The sequence below is a fragment of the Cervus elaphus genome, chromosome 12, assembly GCF_910594005.1.
Source record: "Cervus elaphus chromosome 12, mCerEla1.1, whole genome shotgun sequence".
In the NCBI taxonomy this organism is placed as follows: domain Eukaryota; kingdom Metazoa; phylum Chordata; class Mammalia; order Artiodactyla; family Cervidae; genus Cervus; species Cervus elaphus.
The window spans coordinates 17,627,034-17,650,513 of NC_057826.1; the positions used below are offsets into that span (position 1 = coordinate 17,627,034).

At 43.6% G+C, this 23,480-nt stretch overlaps 1 protein-coding gene across 1 annotated transcript; it reads right to left on the minus strand.

Annotated features, from left to right (window-relative positions):
• Nucleotides 1-1,297: 1,297 nt before the first annotated feature.
• On the minus strand, nucleotides 1,298-23,162 carry LOC122704881 (acyl-coenzyme A thioesterase 1-like). Its single transcript, XM_043919964.1, has 3 exons — nucleotides 22,230-23,162; nucleotides 4,144-4,346; nucleotides 1,298-2,678 (listed from the first exon to the last, which is right to left on the minus strand). The coding sequence occupies exons 1-3, from the start codon at nucleotides 22,684-22,686 to the stop codon at nucleotides 2,073-2,075; spliced, it is 1,266 nt and encodes a 421-aa protein (XP_043775899.1). The 5' UTR covers nucleotides 22,687-23,162; the 3' UTR covers nucleotides 1,298-2,072.
• Nucleotides 23,163-23,480: the final 318 nt, after the last annotated feature.

Consider the following 23,480-nt stretch of genomic DNA (forward strand, 5'->3'; position numbering starts at 1 on the left):
TGTGTATGTCCCTTCATCTCAGAACAGACTTTATAAAGAAAAACTATCAACAATGTCGAGGGCTAACAACAGAGGATTGATTAAATGAAGGGTGGTAGCACCAATCAGTAGAATACATATCACTGTTTTTAAAAAGTCATGTGTTTGAAGAATATAATAATAACATGGTAAAATAATCACCATATGATATTAAAATAAAAAGGATGTACACTTGAGTAAAAACTCAATACACACAACAAAAAGCCTAGAGGAAAATGGAAATATTCTGACATGTTAAGTGCGTTAGTTTCTAGTGAATGGATTATATGCAGTTCCTTTTCTGCTGAATAGTTTTCTCTATTTTCCAAGTTTTCTATGAATTTTTATTACTTTAGATTTAGAAAAAGAGAGATCCTCTCTGCTCAGACCCATATCAAAGGCCACTATCTGAATTCTTTTCTAATCTTCACATCATAGTATATCACATCTCCCTCCATAACATAAGCCTATGGCTTATGTTATGTTATGTTACGTCTCTAGTCCCCTTTTGTTAGATTCTCCTACTAACAAGAATTTAAAGAGGAAGTCATCTTTGTGTCTTTTGAAACATGTGGTTTGCAGTTTCACTTGGTCATTTATTGGTCCCAAAATTTCTGTTGCTTCTGCCTTTTATCCCTCAAGATCAGCCCCAGAATCTCTAGAGAAGCCTGACTCTCCAGCTTGATTAATGGGAGATTCCTTCAACTGTCATGGAACATGCTATTTACAGAAAGTGGTGGAAAGAGAAATATGGAAAGAGGAAGGGAGGAGGGCAAATCACATACACATTGTTAATAATCAAGGGAAGGGAGTGTAGGCATTTAAAGTTGCCTGTCAGCTCCTGCAAAACCATACTACTAGGTAAAGGCCAGGATTTAAACATGGTTCCAGAACTATACTTTTAACATTAGTGCCCTGAAACCACCCCTACCCTCACACTTCAAGTCCAGGAAATCCACTGAAAATTTAGGGAGAAGAAAGAAAAGCCACTTTCTTTCCCTGTGGCTGGGGCTGTTACCCTACAGAGAGCATGGATGAGCTTAACAAAGAGAGAAGAAATTGAATGTGGGGAGACTGAGCCCCAGCTCTACAGGTACCATGCAAAGAATTTTTCTGAGTCTTGGTTTCATCTGTAAAATGGAGATGACATCTGCCTCAGAGTGGAATACAGGAAAAATCTTGAGTAAGCAAAAGGAGCACTGTTTTTGAGTTTCAAGAGAAAACATCTGTCAGAAGATGCTTTACTGAAAAAGAAAGTTGAGAAACTAAAACACCATGATCATAAATTAAAGTATCTTTTATTTTAAACATATTCAACTTTAGAAGAGTTTAGTTAGTTTAATGTGTATTTATTTCAAGTAATACAAAACTAAATCATTCATTTGCATGCTAATCAATATTAAAGTCACTTAAGAAATTCATCTAAATGATGTTATGCCAGCTTTCAAAACAACTAAATCACAAAGTCCATATGTGAAAATGAAAAAGGTAATTAAAATACATTGGCACTAGGAGACTCCTTCCTCATTCAAGAAGATTGAAGAACTAAAAACATATTTGCTTTGAAAATTTTTAGTAGTTTTCATCTAAGTAGTTATCTAACTAGTATGCTAATTTACAGCTATGGTGTTCACTTCCATTCTTAAATTAGAAACTCAAATCTGATAACATTTTTGATATTTTGTATTCTTTTCTTCCACAATAGGTAATCATTTATTTATTAATTAAAAACAAATTATAATGCTAAATAATTCAAATAACTATGGAGCACTAATTGTGTACTAGGTACTGTTAACTGTGTATTTCACCATTTCCTTTCAGAGTTAAAGCTTTGTCAATTATGTTTTTTTGGCCATTTGTTTCATTTTCTGTAGAATCGCTCTCCGCTCAAACAACGGAAAAAGTATGTAATTTATAAAAATCTAAAAAGCTTCTTGGTAAGTTCACTTTAACACTGAAGAGGAAAAACTCTAAGTAATTATTGAACAGAAGAAACCTACACCGGTATATACTAACTGTGGCAGCTGTTCTTAGCTGTTCTATCCTTCCCTTGATCACAGCTTGGCCGGAATCGTCCCCTTATCCCCACCCACGTGTTTATGGAAGAAAGTCTGGAGCTGCTGCCAAGCATCTACCTGGGCCCTGGCATGAGCCCTGGGCTCCCCTCCCCAGATGACAGGAACGCCCACTAAGGTGTGCAGGGAAGCCGGGCACAGGGGGAAGTAAGGAGGTTCAATGTAGTGCCCCGTCCCTGGGTAACAGATGACCTGGGGTTTTGCCTTCCCATGGGCCTGCAAGCGTTTAGAGGCCTCATTAGCATAGAATTCACTCTTCCAGTTGTGGTCATCCTGACCCACAAGAAACAGGAAGGGGCACTCAGCCCTTTCCACAGGAATGAAGCTCTTCTGGTCAGGTCCTTCCAAAGGGCAGTTCAGGATTTCCACAATGTCTACAAAGCCATCTTTAGTCATCTTGATTCGATTTTGGTTGAAACCCACAGGCGGCAGAATCTCACCTTTGTAGTGTAAGGTTCCGCAGACACTGACCACAGAACCATTGATTATGACAGCCGCAGAGATGCCCTTCAGGAAGGAAGCCATGGAGAGGCAGAGCTCACCTCCTTTTGAAATCCCAAGCAGCCCAACTCCTGGACCCTTCACCTGAGAAAAGGTCAAAGGGAAAAGGAGAATGAGTCCATGAACAGTGCAGTGTGGCCAGTAGTGCCTGGACTTGAGAGTCGGGGAACTGAGCCTGAATCTGGGCTCTCCCAGTTATCAAGGTTTGCAGCCTTGGGATATTGACTTAACCTTTTTTGTACCTTGCTTTCCACAATTTCTCCATCACCATTCCTGGTGCCTTCAACAACCAAGTGGATGACAACGAAATACTTTGGCCTTGAAGTTCCTTTGACCACCAAACCTCCAATGGTCTTTTCCTCTGCCCCTGTCCATGGGACTCTCCAGGCAAGAATACTGGAGTGGGTTGCCATGTCCTCCTCCAGGGGATCTTCCCGACCTAGGAACTGAGCCCCCGTCTCATATCTCCTGCATTGGCAGGCAGGTTCTTTACCAAAAGCACCACCTGGGAAGCCCTTAATAACAATCCCTTGACCTCAAATCCACTCTCTCCTAGTTTGTACTCCTTTTCACAGCAAAACTTGTGGGAAATTTTGTCTGTAGTTGTTCACTTTCTTGTCTTAATTCTCTGCTCAGTCCCCTCCAGTGTAGTTTGAGTTTGCCCTATTCCAGAAAGATTGTTCTCGTCAATTACCAAATTCTTCTGCTGTAAATGGCCTTTTGATTGACCTATCAACAGCAATTTTTTTGGATCATGGTTTCTACAATAGCACTCTTGACTGATTTCAGCTATTTATTCCTTATAAATACTAGGAATGGGATATTATAGTGATCCCAATTTTTGAGAGTATGATACATAAGCCCCAAGGTCCAGGAGCTAGTAACTGGCAAAATCAAGCCTCAAATTTAACTTTTCTCTATCAAATACACTATTACACTGGTTCTACTACACCCCATCACCTTCTCTAGGAGCACCAAGGCTTTCATCTACCTTGAGCTCTGATTGAATTATAAAATAAACAATCCTATTAATCCTCTAATATCCTGAGCAAGGTATATGTTCTAATCCTCTGATATACTGAACCCTCAAACATTTCCTACTACCCAGGTCCTTTACTAGTACCCAGGTACTATACTAGGTGATTTATTAAAAGTAAGTACTCTGCTCTTAGATGGTCACATGGAGGAGAGGATTGTAAAATACAAACATTTAAACTGGAGACAGCCTTCTGGAGAGAGTGATTACTTCCCCTTCCCTTCTTACTTCCTGGGTCAAACCGAGGGTTCTCAATGTGTTGAGCTCTTAATGAAATTTGATAAAATACTGGAATTTAAAATTCCATAATTTCAACTAGGACACTTTTACCAGCAGGAAATCTAACAATAACATCTAATTGCATGGAAACTGTCTGGGAGAAGTTACTGTGAAAGGTAGAGTGTGTTGGGGGCAGAGAGTGGCTGTCATGAATTTGTTAAGTTCTGTGAAAACCAAGAGCATTTTAGAGAAGGAGAACTGATATGTAGAACATGAAACCAGAGAAGTTCCAACCTGAGGGTGATTAAGCAGGTAGTTCACAGCTTCTTCAAAGTACTCCAGGTGGAAGTTCTCCAGGCTCTTGGGCAGGTCCTCATAGTTGTAATAAGCCAGCGCCATCACAGCAAAACCCTTCCCAGCCAGCAGACTAGCTCGATATTCCAGAAGACCACCTCCAGCTGCAGAAATGTCCACAATCCCAGGAAAGGGCGCAGGTTCTTGGGAAGAAAAAACATAGAGTTAAACTATACTTGAACTCTTTGCTGTGGTGTCAAAAGCCATTTTTGCCCTTTGGTGATGTCACAGTTTTCTACTGATGATCAGAAATGCTAAACAACTCTGGTCGTCAAAGGTCCAGACTGTGGCATAGTTTAAACCCACATTCCCCTCTACACCCAGGGCCTCAAAGCCCCACAGATTTTTGCAAAGAACATGAACTGCTTTTGTGAGCACCACTCCACATCAATTATAGGAAGAATTTTCAATTACAAATCACAACAAAAGAATCAACAGGAAAGAATCATCAATCACAGGCCCCAACAACAACAAAAAGGATGTACATTGCATCCCTTCCAAGAAATTGACTACCCCAGGAACTCAGCCAATGAGAAACCATCATCGCCCTAAACTGTCACTTTCGTCTAATAGACTTCTATTGGAAGCAACCCCTCCCACCTTCCTCCTTCTTCTTTATAAAGTTAACATTCCTTTCTTTGATTTGTTGAACTTGCCTATGGTTTTTGTCAGGGCTTGCTTGTCCTGAATTGCACTTCTCTGGTGTTCTAGAATTAACCCATTTTTGCTGGTGAAACAACTGTTTTAAGGTCAACATAACCGGGTGCTCGGAAGTGGGATCCTAAGAGGTCTCCCCCAAACTCCCAGGTTGGTGAGGACACAGGTGCTAGTCTGCCGGAGCCTGCCGGCAAACGAACTGGTCAAGAACGCAATCACCAGAGTACCTAGGAAAAAGAAGACTCAGAAAGAGAAAGATGGGGTTGAGAGGGACGGAGTCCGCTTGCGTCTGACTCCGCCAACTTTATTGAAGACTACCACACCTATATATACGCTAACAGGAGTTACTAAGAATAGATCGAGGGTTTGCATACGTGCAGAGCTACAGATGTTTAAAATTCCCACACTCAAGATCAGTAAAGCATTAATTACCCCAGCGCCCAACATGATTAAGATCATTAGAACATTAGATAGAAAACAGGCTTCATCAATAGAACATTAGATGGAAAACAGGTTTCAGGCATGATGAGCTTATCAGCACCAGAAAAACAGGCAAAAAGGTCACCGGTGTGTTTTTTCCCTGAAGGAGACAAATGCCAGTCTATACTTTAACAAGAAGGGGTGGCAGGACAAAGAGAGACCTTTTGATCTCTCTTAGGGCCGTAAGGGGCCTGTACATTCAGGCCGGCTCCCTGCACTAGTCCCCACAGAGTCCATGTGCTCACTGCCTTCTAGCTAAGCCTGGAGTTTGAGGGTAAGTCTGTCCTGGATTTCAAGCTCCACTGTCTGCATTTTGAGTTCCCCAATCTTTATTTGCGATCTATTTAAAGGCTTTGTCCTTTCTGAGAGTATTCCTTTGGTCTTTGGTCTGATTTCTTTGAGTACTGGGATGTGCCTGTTGGAACTCTGCTGTTTAGGAATTTTTCTTTTTGCTCTAGAGAAAAATCTTTTAAGAAATGGGATCCCTGTCATCCAAATGCTTTGACAATGCCCCCCTCCTTTCTGGGACCCTGGCTGGTTTTATGTTTAAAAACTTTGGTCCCTCCTCATGTGCATTTCTAATTAAATGGACTGAACAGTATTTGAGAACACCAATCAACATTATGAGGAACATTTGAGCTCCCCAAACTTACTTTTCTTAAAACTGAATTAAACGTCTATTTAACTGGCATTCTGAGGCTTCCAGTCATTACTGGCAATCTAGAATTACGTCTCTGCAAATTACAATTTCAAAATTAACTGAGGTAAATGAACAACTAAAGGAGTCAAAAGGCTTCTGAGGCCTCTCTTTCCCTCTCCCTTCCTTTGACTTCAGACACGTGACAGCCACTTACTGCCTGCCTGCCTCTTGCTGCACTGCCTCCATCTCCTCTATACCCTCAGTTTGCCCAGTCTAATGCTGTCACTGAATTTCTCTTTTTCTTGGCACTTCTCTCCACTCCCTCCTCCTCTGAACCTATCAGAACCCGCCTCTCTAAAATTATGTCTTCCAAGCACCCAGATAAACCCTATATTTCTTATGTTCCCTAGACTAAGGCTGAATTGGGAGTCATAGTTGAAGAGTTTCCTAAAGTAACCGAGAACCCTCACAGGTTTGCTGAAGAGTCTAACGCAGTTCATTCAAACTTCCCAGCCTGGTTGCTTAGATTTTTATCAGTTAGTCCACCTGCTTGTTGGTGAGGGTCAACCCAAACATGTGATTAAGGTCGTCTGGTGGGAACAGCCCAAACAGAATTTAGAAAAACCCCTAACTTTTGGCCAAATGCTAGAATATTTTCTGGAAACCTCTACTGAGCAGTTACTGTAGCTTTTCTTTATTTCTTTTTTTTTTTTTTGGGGGGGGGACAGCAAGGTTTACCTCCAGACTGAGGATGCTATTTACAAAACCCCTCCCATGTTGCAATTTAGCAACATGAACTTAGATGTAAGAAGTCTGACAAAGGCAATTCATGTGTAGAAATATATTCATGTATCCCAAAGAAATACTATCAGATATGATAAAGTTTGAGCTAGAAGGAAGGTCATTACAGCATTACTAAGAAAAATTGGAAAATAACTTACATGTCTAAATGAGTATTTAAATTGATAAAGTCACACAATGAACATTATGTCACCACAAAGATGCCTAAGTGAAAAAAGCTGCACAACATAATCTACAATATAATTTCACTTTTGTGTAAAAAGATATATATCCTATACACAGGAAAAAAAACAAACCTCTAAAAGCAAAGAGACCAATAAAAATTGTCAGTAAGATTACTGAGTTTTGTTTTTATCAATTTTCTTATTTGTAAACTTTACAATAAACCCCTTTTACAACATGAGAACTAACAGTTATTTAAAATAAAAGAAAGGGATGTTGGTGCAGTGCTGAGGGCCCCTGGAAGGTAGAGCCTTCAACAAAAGGTGTCCTACTTGGGAGACCAGGGAGTGGAAGGGGCTGGCTGCCCTCACCCAGAGGAAGGTCAAGGCCACACTCCCTAAACACAGCTTTCTTATTTTTGGTTATTTTGCTATCTTCCTCTTGTCATTTCCAGACTGCATCTGTACATTTTTGCATGTTAAACATTTAAAACTTACCACAAATATCCAAAGCCTGTCTTGGCATTTCATTTAATATCAGCACTGCACAATAGCAAGTACTGCTCAAGGCCAGAGGTTAACATTTCCTCCAGAAACTTAAGTACAAAGAGGTTAGCCCTGGCATAAGAGGTTCGAGTCCCTTCATGGCCACAACCAGTAGGACAAACCAAGGGCAGCCAACAGAGTGAAGTGGGGGTGAGGAACCCCTTCGGTAACACAGGCCATTTCCACAGTTCTCAGGGTGTGCACCCTGGGCCCACAAAGGAGCCTCAACCAACACTTCCTCTCCGGCTGTTTCTTTTTGAAAGAACTTCCAAATTCACCTCTTGCTATTTTTATACTCCATTACTTTTAGCTGCACCAGATCTCCATTTTCTACTTACATGCCACAAGCCCACTCACTGAATTTCATTGTACCATCTGAGAGTTCAGAGGGAAGGCTGAATTCAGATGTATGAGGATGCAAACCAATCAGCAGGGATCACCAACACCATCAACAATATCTATGACCTATCCCACCCGTGAACAAAGGAGGGTGAAGAACAGGCAGGGCCCTGGGACAAGGCAGAGGCCAGGAGGGCGTGGGCACAGCCCCCAGCTGCCTGCTCTCTCCTGTACTACTAGGCCCACTTCAGAGTCCCTTTCCCAAGACAAACATTCACACCCCTGTGGAGAAACCCTTCATCAGCCCACCAGTCGCTAGCTAACAGTACCCAGAGGCACTCATAGCAGCTACCCTTGAGTTTGGTAATCACTGTATAAAAACAAAAGGAAAAATAAGCTCTGAAAAAAAGGCAAGGCAGGTAGAGAACTGAGCAAAAACAAGAAGGGCAAGGTGGGAAAGGAAGCCCAGATTGTTATGGGGAAATCAAGGAACAGGGTGCCGAGCAGGGGAAAGATCCTTGAAACTGCACAGCAGTGCCCACTCTTGACAGGGCCATGAGCCTTGGGCAGGCGGGCACCGAATTCCAGTGTCTGCAGCAAACACACGAGGGCAGAGGCCGCACCCAGCTGCTCTCCCAGCCCCCCACTGTGGTCACAGCACAGCCTGTCCCTTTCCCCTTCCCACTCCCACGGACACAAAAGTCTTCTCAGCAGAGGCTGAGAAGTGGTGGTTTCTACTCCAAGTTCATCTCCTGTAAAGCAAAACCTTAGGGCCCCAATGAACAGAGAGTAACAGCAGCACTGCTGGGCTCTCCCCGCCCAGGACACAGGGTCAGCTTAGTCACAACACACACCCTGGATTCCAAGTTGCTTAGCACAGCACTTCTGCAGCTCTAGTAAAATGAGAAGTATGTGCTTAAACCCAAATCCCAGACACATTCCAGCCTCCCAAAGACCACAAGTATGTCAAGCATATATTACATGTCCTTTCCACTTGTTAGGCTGCTTACAGTCATCAAGAGAGATCCCCTTTTTAACAGTACCATTTGGAAATAGAATTGGGTAAAATTCCAAGAAGTTAGGAAATAGTCCCCCCACCCTGACAATGACCTTCGTTGGCCTGTAGTCTGTCATCACATTTTGCGCAACCATCACACACTCCCAGTCAGCCGAGTCCATCCCCAACTGCCATTGGGGATGCAGGCCATTCATTCAGGACCTACCAGTTCTGTTGAGGTTACCACACCAAGCTCGATGACCGCAGTCTGGAGTTACATTAGTGAATCTAGGCCTAAATCTACAGTACAAAGGTACATTTCACTTCATGATATACAGACAAGATCAGGGTTGAAAAAATATAGCAGTACAAATAATTCTAATGAGTTTAGAACTCAAACCTTTATTCACGCTGTAAAGGGGAAGAAAAGTGTTAGTAGTCATATACATGATGCAACAAGGACTGGTTCTTACCATACAGAGCAACATAAAAGAACCCTTTCCACCTGTTTTTACAGTTTCAATTTCACAACAGCTTATTTCCCCATACACGCATAACTAAGACTCTTTAAATTCCAATGACAGTAACTGTATCACATGCCCAAGTTACAGGTTAAGAACAGAACTATCACATCAATATACTTGTAAACATTAAAACGAGAGAACCCAGAAAAATTCCGTGTCATAAGTACTGAGGATCTGAAATTCTCAAAACGAAATGGGAAAAGGGACAGGATAAAAAGTCACTGGTATTACTTTATCACAAAGGATTGATACTTCCCTAAATTTTTACAAACATACATAATCTAGGCAAGAAACTCCCCACCCCCAGTTTTGCTCTTATTTCCCTACCCAATTTTGGTGGTTTCCCCTCTAGTACTCCTTCACTTAACACAAACATTCAAACTGAAGATGGAGTAAACTATTAACTGGAACTTTAGCAAGGGTACATAGATTGTTTGCTACCTAATATTACAGTATTTAGAGAGTGATCATGTTCTCCTTGTTACAATGAGGATGGAAAGAAAGCACTTTGGCTATTACTACCCATTACAAAGAAAAGACAAGATGTTTATAAGGTAGGAAGTAATGTACAAAATTCCTTTAGAAATTATTGTGTTTTCACTTTGCTCAAACTTTCAACTGCAAAATACCAAGTGAATAAAAATGTTACAAACCCAGAAGAGGGCATCTAAGCATCTTAAGTGCATACCAAAATCTCAAAATACTTTAAAAGCCCACAATTTGGGTATTGAAAGTCTTTTCTGAAACTAGTCCCTGAACATTGCACACCTTCAGATAACACTTAAGAAGCTTGCAAAGCAGTAAAAGATGTTAATCTGCTGATGCAAGTCCCTGACACCAATCTCTCGAGACTGATATCCAGGTTTCAGTTACCTTTTCAGTCTTCCCCTTCTTGTAGCAAAGCAAAACAATTTTGCTTTGGAAAAATCCTTCCCCACGCTTAGCAGTTTTAAGCATTGCAGAAACTTCTCAAGTCACAATTTAACTAGCATTAACAAGGCAGCATTTTCTTTGCCTTTGAGCTCTATTCCCCAGAGCTCTGCCTACTGATCTTTTCTCCAGAGAATTCCCTTCAAGCCACATTCCCTACCACTCCCACCCTCTACAAGCCACACCTAATCACAACCTTCTTTTTTTCACCTCACCCCTCCCAGCATTAGGCTGTTTTCCACCCCACAATGCCCTCACCTCAGGGCCCTCCCATTTGAACACTAAGATTACTCTGAAATCTAATCAAGTAAGTTAAGAAGCATATAGAGCAAGATGAACAGAAGATTACTATCGGTATCCTAACTATTCCCTTCTGGTGACAGAAGTGACCAAACTAAACCTGCCATTTCTATCACAATCTGGACATGACCATCTCACACCCTCCCACCTACCACAGCACAATGACCACGACCGCCCCCCACGACCCTCCGACTTCGCCAGTTTTTGCCTAATGCATTTCAATCTGGAACGCTTTCCCAACACACACATTATGTATCACACTAAGAATTCCTCCAACAAAAGCACAGGCAGGCAGGCCGGTAGATGAGGGTCACTGGGATCCATCTGCAAGCTCCATCTACAAGGCATCACCTGTGTTGTGGCATCAGCGTTAAAATGTTCTACAGCTTAAAAGTCTCCTGGAAACAAGGTTCGTAGCACACTAGTATGACAGGAGACTCAATTTAGAAGATGGCAGCATCTGAAACCTCCAACCCAGGAGACATGCCTGCTGACATTCACGTGCCCAGAGATCGTTGCTCCCGGATCGAACACTCAAAGCAACACATCTGACGGCCCGGGATCCATCTGCTTTGGCCTTTTACAGACTGCCCCCGCATAAGCTCACGAACACCTTAAAGGATGGCCTCCTGAGCAAGGCCTGGAAACATGCCACTGGAGAACTTCCTCCTCCTAAGCCTCTGGAAATTCACTCTGCAGACAGCAACTTAGGCGGGCTCTTTCCTCCAGGGTCTCCCCTCCTGCACCGCTACGACTCACACTGGCCAGGGGCTCCATTTCTCCTGGTGCCATCAGATCGCCATGATGAACACTACAGTAACAAACCACCGTCTATGAGGCATTTTCGTAGCTTTCAGATGGTACCGTGGCTGCGGGCCCACCCAGGGTGCACATTCAATCCCCACCCTCTCCACTGGCAAGCACCACCACCCCACCCACCCAGAGTCTCAGCAGGGGCTGCCTCTCCTCTTCAGGGTTACCAAGATATCAACTCCGATGGCAACAACTTTCCCGGCTTACCAGATTACCAGAAGCAATGTTTTAAGTGAATGGGTAACCTCGAGAGTGTGAAGGGGAGTGGGGGGGAAGAGTGAGCTCACAGAAGAGGTTAGCGTGGAACCTAGAGGAAAAGTCCAAACGGGAGCACTGCCACCTGGAAAATAAAGTGAGGGTCAATTTTGTCCGCCTACAGCCCCCGCCTGCCAGACATACCAGTAAACGCTTGGACCGGTACCTTACCTCCTCACTCACTCCCTAGACCACCCTCACACCCAGACCTGGGTTTCACCAGGCTGGGCCTGGCTGGACCCTGTCCTGGGCCGAGCCAGACTTACATACCGCCCTGGGCCAGAGCTGTCAGCCCCGCGAAGCTAAGTGCAGCTTCCACCACAGGAGGCCTCATCCCCAGGAGGGCTCACAACCCTTTGTCTGGAAAAAAAGGGGACTGATGGTATTGACAAGTTCAAGTCCTGCCCTCCCTGCCCACCTGCCACCCTGCACCCCACTGCCTGCCTTCCAGCTCCTTTTCAAAGCACTGACTGACCAATTCTGCCTCCAGCTAGGGAGGCAAGACCCTCAACCTCCTCCACCTGTCTCAGCCTTCCTCCTCCTACACAAACCAGGGCACTGACTGGGGGCCTGCTCAGCCTACACATGAGCGGTGCCCACCCAAAGGTCGAGTTCCCCTTCTCCAGCAGACAGCTGCGACAGATAGGCCTGGAGGGTCGTCCTCCCCCTGGGTTACTGCTGGCCCTTTCAACACAGCTCTCCCCAGCACAATTTCCCCAAGATCTACTCCCCGTGTCAACCTTCCTTCTCTTGGCACCCCAAGTCCCCCAACCTCATCTAACTCTGCCATCTCTCTCAACTGTCTCCTAAGACCCTAAACTGGCCAACTCCGCCCCCCACAACTAAACCCAGGGCCCTAGCCCTCCCTGTCGCTAACTCCTGTAGCTTTTCTTAAAACTACTGATTGAAACAAAATTCAGACTTGCACACAAAACCCTAAGGAACCTGTTTATGACAATTAGAATCGTTCTCAGAATGTATGCAAAGCAAACAAATTCTCATTTGTTTGCAACGCAAGTTCTCATTTTCCTTCAGATGGTGAATGCACTCAGGTAACCTTTAACTCTGCTTATTTAACTTCTATGCAGAGTACATCATGAGAAATGCTGAGCTGGAAGAAGCACAGCTGGAATCAAGATTGCTGGAGAAATATCAACAACCTCAGATATGCAGATGACACCACTCTTATGGCAGAAAGTGAGGAGGAACTAAAAAGCCTCTTGATGAAAGTGAAAGAGGAGAGTGAAAAAGTTGGCTTAAAGCTCAACATTCAGAAAACTAAGATCATGGCATCTGGTCCCATCACTTCATGGGAAATAGTTGGGGAAACAGTGGAAACATGGCAAACTTTATTTTGGGGGGCTCCAAAATCACTGCAGATGGTGATTGCAGCCATGAAATTAAAAGACGCTTACCCCTTGGAAGGAAAGTTATGACCAACCTAGACAGCATATTAAAAAGCAGAGATATTACATTGCCAACAAAGGTCCATCTAGTCAAGGCTGTGGTTTTTCCAGTGGTCATGTATGGATGTGAGAGTTGGACTGTGAAGAAAGCTGAGCACCGAAAAATTGATGCTTTTGAACTGTGGTGTTGGAGAAGACTCTTGAGAGTTCCTTGGACTGCAAGGAGATCCAACCAGTCCATCCTAAAAGAGATCAGTCCTGGGTGTTCATTGGAAGGATTGATGCTGAAGCTGAAACTCCAGTACTTTGGCCACCTGACGCTAAGAGTTGACTCATTGGAAAAGACCCTGATGCTGGAAGGGATTGGGGGCAGGAGGAGAAGGGGACAACAGAGGATGAGATGGCTGGATGGCATCACCAAGTTGACGGACATGAGTTTGAGTTAACTCTGGGAGTTGGTAATGGACAGAGAGGCCTGGCGTGGTGCGATTCATGGGGTCGCAAAGAGTCGGACATGACTGAGCGACTGAACTGAACTGAACCTTTAACTCTGTTTATTTATGTGCTGAACCAGGATGTTCCTCTTTATTTGAAATAAGCAGGGTGGAATGAGAAACTGTATCCACTCCAGATTTAATTTGGCACATCAGTTCACTTGCAAAGTAGATGAGTCAACTGATAAGAAAGACCACTAGATTTCTTAATTTTCAACTCTGGCAAATGAAGGTCCCTAAATAGAGCCCCAAACCTTCTAGTTCCTCCTATTGTTGGGAAGACACAGGACACTAAAGAATTTTAGCATTCAGGGTGCCTTCATCCTTCTAGCCAGCCTTTCCAGTGTCCTGCTAATTTCGATTGATGGGGTTTCAAGGAACTAGAGGGGCTCTTCCCAATCCTCCATCTTGATCCACCTGGGGAAACATTTCTCCAGATTAAGGATGAGGCTCTTTCTATCCTTAATGACACCAGAGCTACACTCCTAGTACTCAACCCCACTTCTGTAAAGCAGCCCCGGCTTTGGAATTCTAAAATATTTCAATTAGTTGGACTCTAATGAATTTCAAGAAGTTCCTGTCTCTGAACCTATTTCCTTTTGTTTCCTTGACAGAATACACCCTTTTCTCCTGAGTTCCTCTGCCCCTATGCATTTATTAGACTGAGACTTAGAGAAAAATATCATGCTGGAATTTCTCTCTCCCCACACAGAGATAATTCTGGAATCTGACAGTAGCAATCCGAATAGCCAATCAAGTGAATTAAGTGACCCTTTGACATCTTTGTTGACTCCACTATTGACTCCATTTCTGATGGCTTTCCTGGTGGCTCTGACGGTAAAGAATCTGCCTGCAATGCAGTAGACCCGGTTTTGACCCCTGGGTTGGGAAGATCCCCTAGAGAAGGGAATGGCAACCCACTCCAATATTCTTGCCTGAAGAATTCCATGGACAGAGGAGCCTGGTGAGCTATAGTCCATGAAGTCACAAAGAGTTGGACATGACTGAGCATCTAATATTTTCATTTTGACATATTTTATTAGCTCCATTTTTGATGGCACTGTAGCTGAATCTGGAGGACGCTGATAATTGTCCCTATTTGATAGCTACCATCATCCTCTTTACAGGCAAAATCTTCAGCTGATATTAGAGGAATCCACAATGCAACTTCTGTCAACATTCAAATAGATGTTGAATGTTGAATTCAAACAACACCCAAACTTCTCCCTAAATCAATCAGTATCCTAGAAATAAAGAATTTCTGCAAGGCATCAAACCCATGATAGAGGATTAAAATTCTCAGGGCCTTATTATCCCCTGTACTAGTCCCTGGAACACTGCTATTTAGATTGTGTGTGCTCAGTTGCTTCTGACTCTTTGCAACCTCATGGACTGCAGCCCGCCAGGCTCCTCTGTCCATGGGATTTCCCAGGCAAGAATACTGGATTGGGTTGCCATCTCCTTCTCCAGGAGATCTTCCGGACCCAGGGATCGACCTCAGGTCTTCTGCATTGGCAAGCGGGTTCTTTACCACTGTGCCACCTGAGAAGCCCATTTAGGCTATGAGAAAACCCAATACATGGGGCAAGAAGTTTGTCCAAGAGTTATGAGCAAAAAAACACAGTTATCCCTTGTTGCCTTGTTCCTAAGCTCCATATACTACTGATATCTAGTCCCAATGAAAGCAACTTTTTCACTGTAACTGATTTATAGTGCATTCTTTAGTATTTTAATTGATGAGGTGAGTGAATGCATGTTTGCTTTCACGTAGGAAAAAAAGGCAATTCACCTGGACAGCAATGTCCCAGGCTTTCACAGACAGTTCCTCTTACTTTTTACAAGTCTTGAAAGCTGATTTGGGTGATATAAACTTTTCTCCAGGCTTTACTTTGTCACAGTACATGAATGATTTGCTTCTCTGCTCTCTATAAAACTCTTCATGGCAGGAGAGCATTCGCCTGTTAAAACTTTCAGCCTTCAAAGGACAGAAAGTCTCTAAAGAAAAACTGCAGTTTCCTCTAAAGCAAGTTGGATATTTAGGTCACCTGATTATGGAAAACAGATTCCTTTTGGTTCTAGGTAGATCTGGGGCATCCTGTACATCTGGAAATCTACAATTAAGTGCCAATTATGAGGTTTTCCTGGGCTAGCTGCCCACTGTCAAAACTGGATTCCAAATATTTCTCTTATGGCCCAGTCCCTACATACTTTACTTTAAAAAAAGCCAACAATCTGGTCTTACCAGAAATTCAAAAATTCCCACTACTTACCTCTGTGCACACATTAAACCGTTAGTCTACTGACAAAATGATAGCATTCACAAGCAGGTATTGGTGGGGAAATATAAAGTCACAAAAAGTGCCTGCACCTCACTTGTCCAACCTGCTCAAACTAGAATCCAGGAAAACCTGTTTGCACAACTCCTGGCCACTGAATTGTCTGATGGAACATGGGAGTCTTGCAAATAGATTTCATTCAGCTTCCTCTGTCTCACAAAACTAAATATGTTTTAGTCATGGTTTGTATTTTTTTCACTAGAGTGAAACTTTCCTCTGTAGACAGGTCATTGCTTCTTCTATAGCTAAAATTCTGTTCAGTTCAGTCATTCAGTCATGTCCAACTCTTTGCAACCCCACGGACTGCAGCACACCAGGCTTCCCTACCTATCACCAACTCCCAGAGCTTGCTCAAACTCATGTCCATCGAGTCAGCGATGCCATCCAACCGTCTCATCCTCTGTCGTCCCTTCTCCTCCTGCCTTCAATCTTTCCCAGCATCAGGGTCTTTTCTAATGAGTCAGTTCTTCCCATCAGGTGGCCAAAGTATTGGAGTTTCAGCTTTAGCATCAGTCCTTCTAATGAATATTCAGGACTGGTTTCCTTTAGAATTGACTGGTTTGATCTCCTTGCAGTCCAAGGGACTCTCAAGAGTCTTCTCCAACACCACAGTTCAAAGGCATCAATTCTTCAGTGCTCAGCTTTCTTTATAGTCCAACTCTCACATCCATACATGACTACTGGAAAAACCATAGCTTTGACTAGACGGACCTTTGTCAGAAAATTCCTAAAATTCTGTTAGTAAAAGATTATCGCTTCCTGAGGAAGCCCTCTTGAACTGCCTAGAGATCAGGGAACCTGTTTAACTGGTCAAGTACTTCAATAAGTCCGTGCTATTTGGCTGGTTTCACGACATTTTCTCTGTGCTTATTCTCAATCCTCAGGGTAAATCAAACAAACAAAGGGCACTTTAAGACTCAATTGGCAAAATTTGTAAAACCCTCCAAATACCTTGGCCAAAAGCATTGCTGTTGGTCCTTCTAAATCTCAGTTCTACCCCCTTTGGAACTCAAAAACTCTCACCCTTTGAGAAAGTCACAAGACTTCCAATATACCTGACCCCTGCATCTTTTGATTCACAGCTGATAAAAAGAAGTATGCATCATAGTATAAAGGCCTAGTTGCTTCCATTAAAAATAACCATGCTTTGATAGAGCAGCCTTGTCACAGAACCCTCCCAGGAGATGAAGACCTTAAGCATCATATCTTGTATCTTAGAGATTTCATCTACTGGAAAAGATACCTCCAAAAAGTCTTGTTTAATTTCACTGGAAAGGCCACTTTCAGGTACTGCTAACCAACCCTTGTGCTGCCAAACTCCAGGGAATAGGCTCTTCATTTCACATGACACATCTCAAAAGAGCACCAAACCCCGACTGAACCTTACACCAGAGGATGACCTGAAAGCAAAGACTTCCCAGAACGGAAGCAGATAACATCTGACCAGACATCTTTGCCAAAATGTCAGGGACAAGACTATTAGAAAGTTCAAGATTCACATGTCTTTTTTCATCTGGACTGATAACTGACTGGATTCTTACCCGAATTCAGGATAACTGAACTTGTAACCTTATATACCTTGCTACTTACTGATAACATATTTGTTTCCAAAGAGTTCTTTTGAGATTACACTACTGCTTTTAAAATATCTTTGAAGTTTTGCTGTCTTCATGAAGAGTTCATTAGCTATTGCTTTGTGTTTATGCCTGCACTATATCTTCCCATATGCACTGGGTTAATTCTTTTAGATTTTGTGTGCTCTTATTGTATTCACTATTCTATTTTGCTCTCCTGGCTGTTTTAAATGGGGACATCCAGGAGACATCCATGATTCTGGGTTCACTTCCATAGGGAGAACTTTACCCCTCGAAATCAGAATAAGTGCCTGGGGCTTCCCTAATAGCTCAGTGGTAAAGAACCCACTTGCGAATCAATGCAGGAGACCCGGGTGTGATCCCTGGGTTGAGAAGATTCCCCTGAAGAAGGAAATGGCAACCAACTCCAGTATTCTTGCCTGAGAAATCCCATAAACAGAGAGGCCTGGCGGACTACAGTTCATGGGGTCGCAAAAGAGTCAGACATGACTTAGCGACTGAACAAAGACAAGTATTTATTCAGTTGGCTACCTTCAACTGAAGGTTTGGAATTGTCCTGTTATTTTTGATTCTGTACTTGTTGCCTGCTAGACCTTTGTAAAAACAATGTACCCCAAGTGGTGTACCCTATTGCTTAGGGTCTTGATAAATATGGACTACAGATGCAAAGTGTTGTAAAGTTCTTCCTCCTATCCCTCCTTGTTACTCAAATGTGACCTCAGTAAGTTTCTAATCTGTGCGGTTTCTCTCTAACAAGGGACATGACAGCTAGGAAAGGTTCTTCCAGACACTGAAGTACAAAAGACCACTGACTCTTGATCAGTGGTGTTTTGGGAGAAAAATCTTAATTAAAAGGGAGAAATGTGAAAATTAATAAAGGGAAACCTCACCGAAATGGAGTCTGGAGGACAGAACTGGGGAACTGCCATGCAGTACCACTCCACATCAATTGTAGGAATAACTGTCCCTTATAGATCACAACAGAAGGATCTTCAACAGGAAAGAATCATCAATTACAGGCCCCAACAGAAAAAGATGTACATTGCCTCCCCTCCAAGAAATTGACTACCCCAGCAATTCAGCAATGAAAAATTGTCGACACCCCAAACTCTTCTTTGATGAATTTTTGTTCAAAACAACATCTCCCGACTTCCTTCTTTTTCTCTGTAAAATAGCATTCCTCTCCTTGTTCTGTTGGACTTACCTACAGTTATTGCCATAGCATGCTTCTTCCAAATTACAATTCTCTGTTATTCCCAAGTTAACCCAGTTTTTGCTAGTTAAGTAACTAACTTTTATTTTTAAGGGGAACAGTGAGGATGCAAAATGAAACAATCACCCTAGAAAACAGCTGACCAAGTTCTTATAAATTTAAAGGTACATTTAGGTTATGACCCAGTAATCTCACTTCCAGGTATTTACCCCCAAAAATGAAAGTTTGTGTTCACACAGAAACATGGATTCAAGTGTTTGCAGTGACTTTATTCACTATCTCCAAAGACTCAAAACTCAAATGTCCTCCACCTGGCTAATGAATTAACAAACTGTGGCACATCTATATAATGGAAACTTGTAAGATACAAGAAGGCACTAGCAAATGCATGGAGCAACACAAATGAACCTCAAGTGTGTTATGCTAGACTCAAAAAGTTACCTACTGGGTGTGCTTCTAGTTATTTCACATTTTCATTATTTACATAAAAGTTTGTATATAATGTGCAATTTTTAAGGAATAATTATAAAGTAGTTTACATCCAGAACTTTAATAATTCAGTTCTAACCATCAAAGCCCTGTGAGTTCCTATTTCTCTTCCCTCACTTTCCACTATTCTAAATTTATCAGTCTCTTGATTTTTTTAGTCTTACCATTTGGAAGCACTTTTTAAATGGCATTTTGTTTGGTTTGCCCTTTTAAAAAATGTTATCTGAATGTAATGCTACTGGATGTGTTCTTCGGGAACTTGATGTTTCACTCAACACTGTTTTTGAGGTTCATCCTGTTGGTTCCTGTGACTTTAGTTCATTCACTTTTGTGCTGTAAATATACCTCAATTTATGCATCAGTTTTATTATTGATGGACATTTGGGCTGTTTCTGTTGAATTTGCTCTTAGAAACATAAATCCCTACTGGTGTACCAGGAGTAGAATGACATAGTCAACTTACTAAGCAAAAGCAATTTTTTTCCAGAGTAGATGAATAACTGTATTTCTCTTACCAGTATATGGAAGTTCCTTTTCCTCCATATACTGGTCAAACACTGGTAATGTTAGACTTCTAAATTATGAGGGTGTGAAATACAGTGTGTAGTTCTGAGGTAGGAGACAGAGGGTCTCTGGATTGGACATCTGGTGTTTGTCAAGTAGAGTAAAATTCGAGCTTTGTTCTCACCAGACACTCCACAAAGTAAGTGGCAAAAGCTGAGCTCTACTAAAGCAAAGAGATAAGATGCCCACACTTGAGGTCAAGGAAGACTTCCCTGTCTGCACATGCACAGGAAGGCTTATTAGGGGTCAAAAATGGAGGGGTCCCCATAATAAGTGTGGACATGCACCCACAGGCCTCTGCAGTGGGATCCATTAGAAAAAAGTTGCACACACATCTTGTGGAGCATCCAAGGACCAGTCAAGTGTAAAGAAAGAAACAAGACAACTGACCAAAGGGAAACAATGACCAGGAAGGACTGTCCTACATAAGTGATTTACATCAGCTCTATACTATGCTCTTCACTCAGGATGCCTATACCCTTTTTTCTCTGGGTGTGTATCTCTGCCTAGTGTCTAACTTACTGTGCTTCTCCTTACTCAGGACGCCCACACTCCTCTCCTGGTGTGTACCTCTGCTGAGCTTCTGACTTCTGACTCACTGCGCTCTTCCTCTTTAGAGAGGACGTCGATACCGATTCTCTCCAGGTGTACATTTCTGCCTAGTTTTTGACTTAGTGTGCACCTCACTCAGGATGCCCACACTCCTCTTCGAGTGTGCATTTCTGCCTTGATTCTGTCTTAAATAAACAATCTGTTTCTCCCTGTGCTCTCCCATACTTTGTGCTGTGTCTCTAATAGCCTTTGTACCTGTTTTTACAGTTTTTGCCTCCTCGAAACATTCTTGCTTTCAAACAGTGGCAAGAGCCAGGGCCACTTTGTTTTTAGCCTCTAGCCCCTGGTGGTCTAGTGGTTAGGACTTTCATCCAAGTTACCTGGGTAACCAGGTTCAGTTCCTGGGCAGGGAACTAAGATCTCTCTTCAGGAAGGCTCACCGCCCTCCCACTGAGATCAGTTTTATTTTGCATTTGCCTGATTCCTAATGAAGATAACTGCCTTTGAACAGTTTCATTGGTTGTTTGTTATGTAATGGTCAAATTCAGTCAGTTCAGTCGCTCAGTCGTGTCCGACTGTTTGCGACCCCATGAATCGCAGCACGCCAGGCCTCCCTGTCCATCACCAACTCCCAGAGTTTACTCAAACTCATGTCCATCGACTTGGTGATGCCATCCAGCCATCTCATCCTCTGTTGTCCCCTTCTCCTCCTGCCCCCAATCCCTCCCAGCATCAGGGTCTTTTCCAATGAGTCAACTCTTAGCATCAGGTGGCCAAAGTACTGGAGTTTCAGCTTCAGCATCAGTCATTCCAATGAACACCCAGGACTGATCTCGTTTAGGATGGACTGGCTAGATCTCCTTGCAGTCCAAGGGACTCTCAAGAGTCTTCTCCAACACCACAGTTCAAAAGCATCAATTTTTCGGCACTCAGCTTTCTTTACAGTCCAACTCTCACATCCATACATGACCACTGGAAAAACCACAGCCTTGACTAGATGGACCTTTGTTGGCAAAGTAATGTCTCTGCTTTTTAATATGCTGTCTAGGTTGGTCATAGCTTTTTTCCAAGAGATAAGCGTCTTTTAATTTCATGGCTGCAATCACCATCTGCAGTGATTTTGGAGCCCAAAAAAATAAAGTCTGACACTGTTTCCACTGTTTCCCCATCTATTTCCCATGAAGTGATGGGACCAGATGCCATGATCTTAGTTTTCTGGATGTGAGCTTTAAGCCAACTTTTTCACTGTCCTCTCACTTTCATCAAGAGGCTTTTTAGTTCCTCTTCATTCTCTGCCATAAGGGTGGTGTCATCTGAATATCTGAGGTTATTGATATCAAAAGATCTCCAGTGGATAACAAGAGGCTTTCCTCCTTCATGCTAATTTTCTTAAATCTTTTTTTTTTTTTTTTTGGATTGGGCTGGGTCCTTGTTGCTGTGTGGGTTTTTCTTTAGTTGTGGTGAGTGGGGTCTACTCTCTAGTTATGGTACGCTGGCCCCTCATTGTGGTGGCCTCTCTTGTTGTGGAACACAGGCTCAATAGGTGTAGTACACACAACCAGCTGCTCTGGAGGCATATGGGATCTTCCCTGACCAGGGGTCGAACTTGTGGCCCCAGGTGGATTCTTTACCACTGAGCCACCAGGAAAGGCCCCTAATTTTCTTAAATCTTTTAATACATGTTGGGAGTTAGGAAGCAAAGTTGTAAAATTGAGAGATTTGGAAAGAAAACTTAAAAAACTGGGAATTACGTATAAAAACTTTTTTTTTTTTCCATCACAACTATCTTTTCTCCCTTTCCTTGTGATCTCTTTGCCCTGACCTCTGTTCCGGAACAACAGCTAACGAACGTACTTTTGGAATGCTGGGAGCTACCTACTTACTGCCTTCCTCTCGCACAAGGACAGATGAAGTTGCGGATGCCGACGGCTCACCTGGCGGCAGGAAGAGCGTGGCGCGCACCCGGCCCGCGCGCACCGGCTCGCGCCGCACCCCGGGCGCCAGGAAGTCGCGCTCGTGCACCGCCCGGCCCAGGAGCCGCTGGGCCTCGGGCTCGTGACCGTCGAGCACCTCCAGCTCCACGGCGAAGGGCGTCTGCACGTCCCGCTTCACCAGGCGCAGCAAGGGCTTCTCGGGCTCCAGAGCCCAGAAGAGCCCCATGGGCTCGAGCCCCGCGAAGCTGCCGCCCAGCGCGGGCGCGCGCTCCAGGTCCAGCAGGCCGGCGGCGTCGGCGCAGTAGCGCGCGTGGGCCCTGAAGAGCGCGCCCTTCTCGTCGCGCAGGGACGCGCGCAGCGTGACCGGCTGCCCCGGCGCCAGGCCGCGGACAGCGATGCGCACGGGCTCGTCCCAGCGGCAGCGGCCCGCCGGCTCCAGCGTCACCGTCACTGTCATCTCAGACGCACAGCTTCGGCCCGTACTCTAAATGCGCGAGCGCGGAGGGCTGCTGGAGTTTTGTCTCAGGCGACTGGAGCTCGCCCGGAGACACGACGAGATCAGGAGTGGTCTGGAGCCAAGTTAAGTTTCGTAACTGAGCGGCCTTTGGAACGTCCTGGGGCTTCAGGTCTGTGGACCCTGCTCCTCCGAGTCGTCTGAGGTTAAAAGCACCAGATCATTCACCCGGGCCAGGTGACAGGACGCACAGGGATGTACTGTTGTCCAGGACACGAATCTGCCTGCTCACCGATGCCTCTTCTCTGCCTTAAACTGATTCGTTGGTGAAATCAGAGATTAGTGGATTTAGGCAAAATTCCAACAAAAGGAAAAGGACAACTTTAAAAAACAATCATTGATTGAATTATAAAGTACACCCTTATTGCAAAATTCAGACTTAAATTTAAGAAAGTAGGGAAAACCACTAGACCATTCAGGTATGACCTAAATCAAATCTTTCACCATTATACAGTGGAAGTGACAAATAGATTCCAGGGATTAGAGCTGATAGACAGTGTCTAAAGAACTATGGACGGAGGTTCCTGACATTGAACAGGAGGCAGTGATCAAGACCATCCCCAAGAAAAGAAATTCAAAAAGGCAAAATAGTTGTCTGAGGAGGCCTTACAGATAGCTGAGAAAAGAAGATAAGCTAAAGGCAAAAGAGAAAAGGAAAGATATACCCATTTGAATGCTGATTTCCAAAGAATAGCAAGGAGAGCTAAGAAAGCCTTCCTCAGTGATCAGTGCAAAGA

Excerpts from the sequence above, each read along its gene's own strand:
- LOC122704881 (XM_043919964.1), bottom strand. The coding sequence starts at position 22,686 with ATGACAGTGACGGTGACGCTGGAGCCGGCGGGCCGCTGCCGCTGGGAC. Across the intron at positions 4,347-22,229 it reads CACGCTCTTCCTGCCGCCAG|AACCTGCGCCCTTTCCTGGG; the intron begins GTGAGCCGTCGG and ends TTTCTTCCCAAG. Across the intron at positions 2,679-4,143 it reads ACCTGCTTAATCACCCTCAG|GTGAAGGGTCCAGGAGTTGG; the intron begins GTTGGAACTTCT and ends ACCTTTTCTCAG.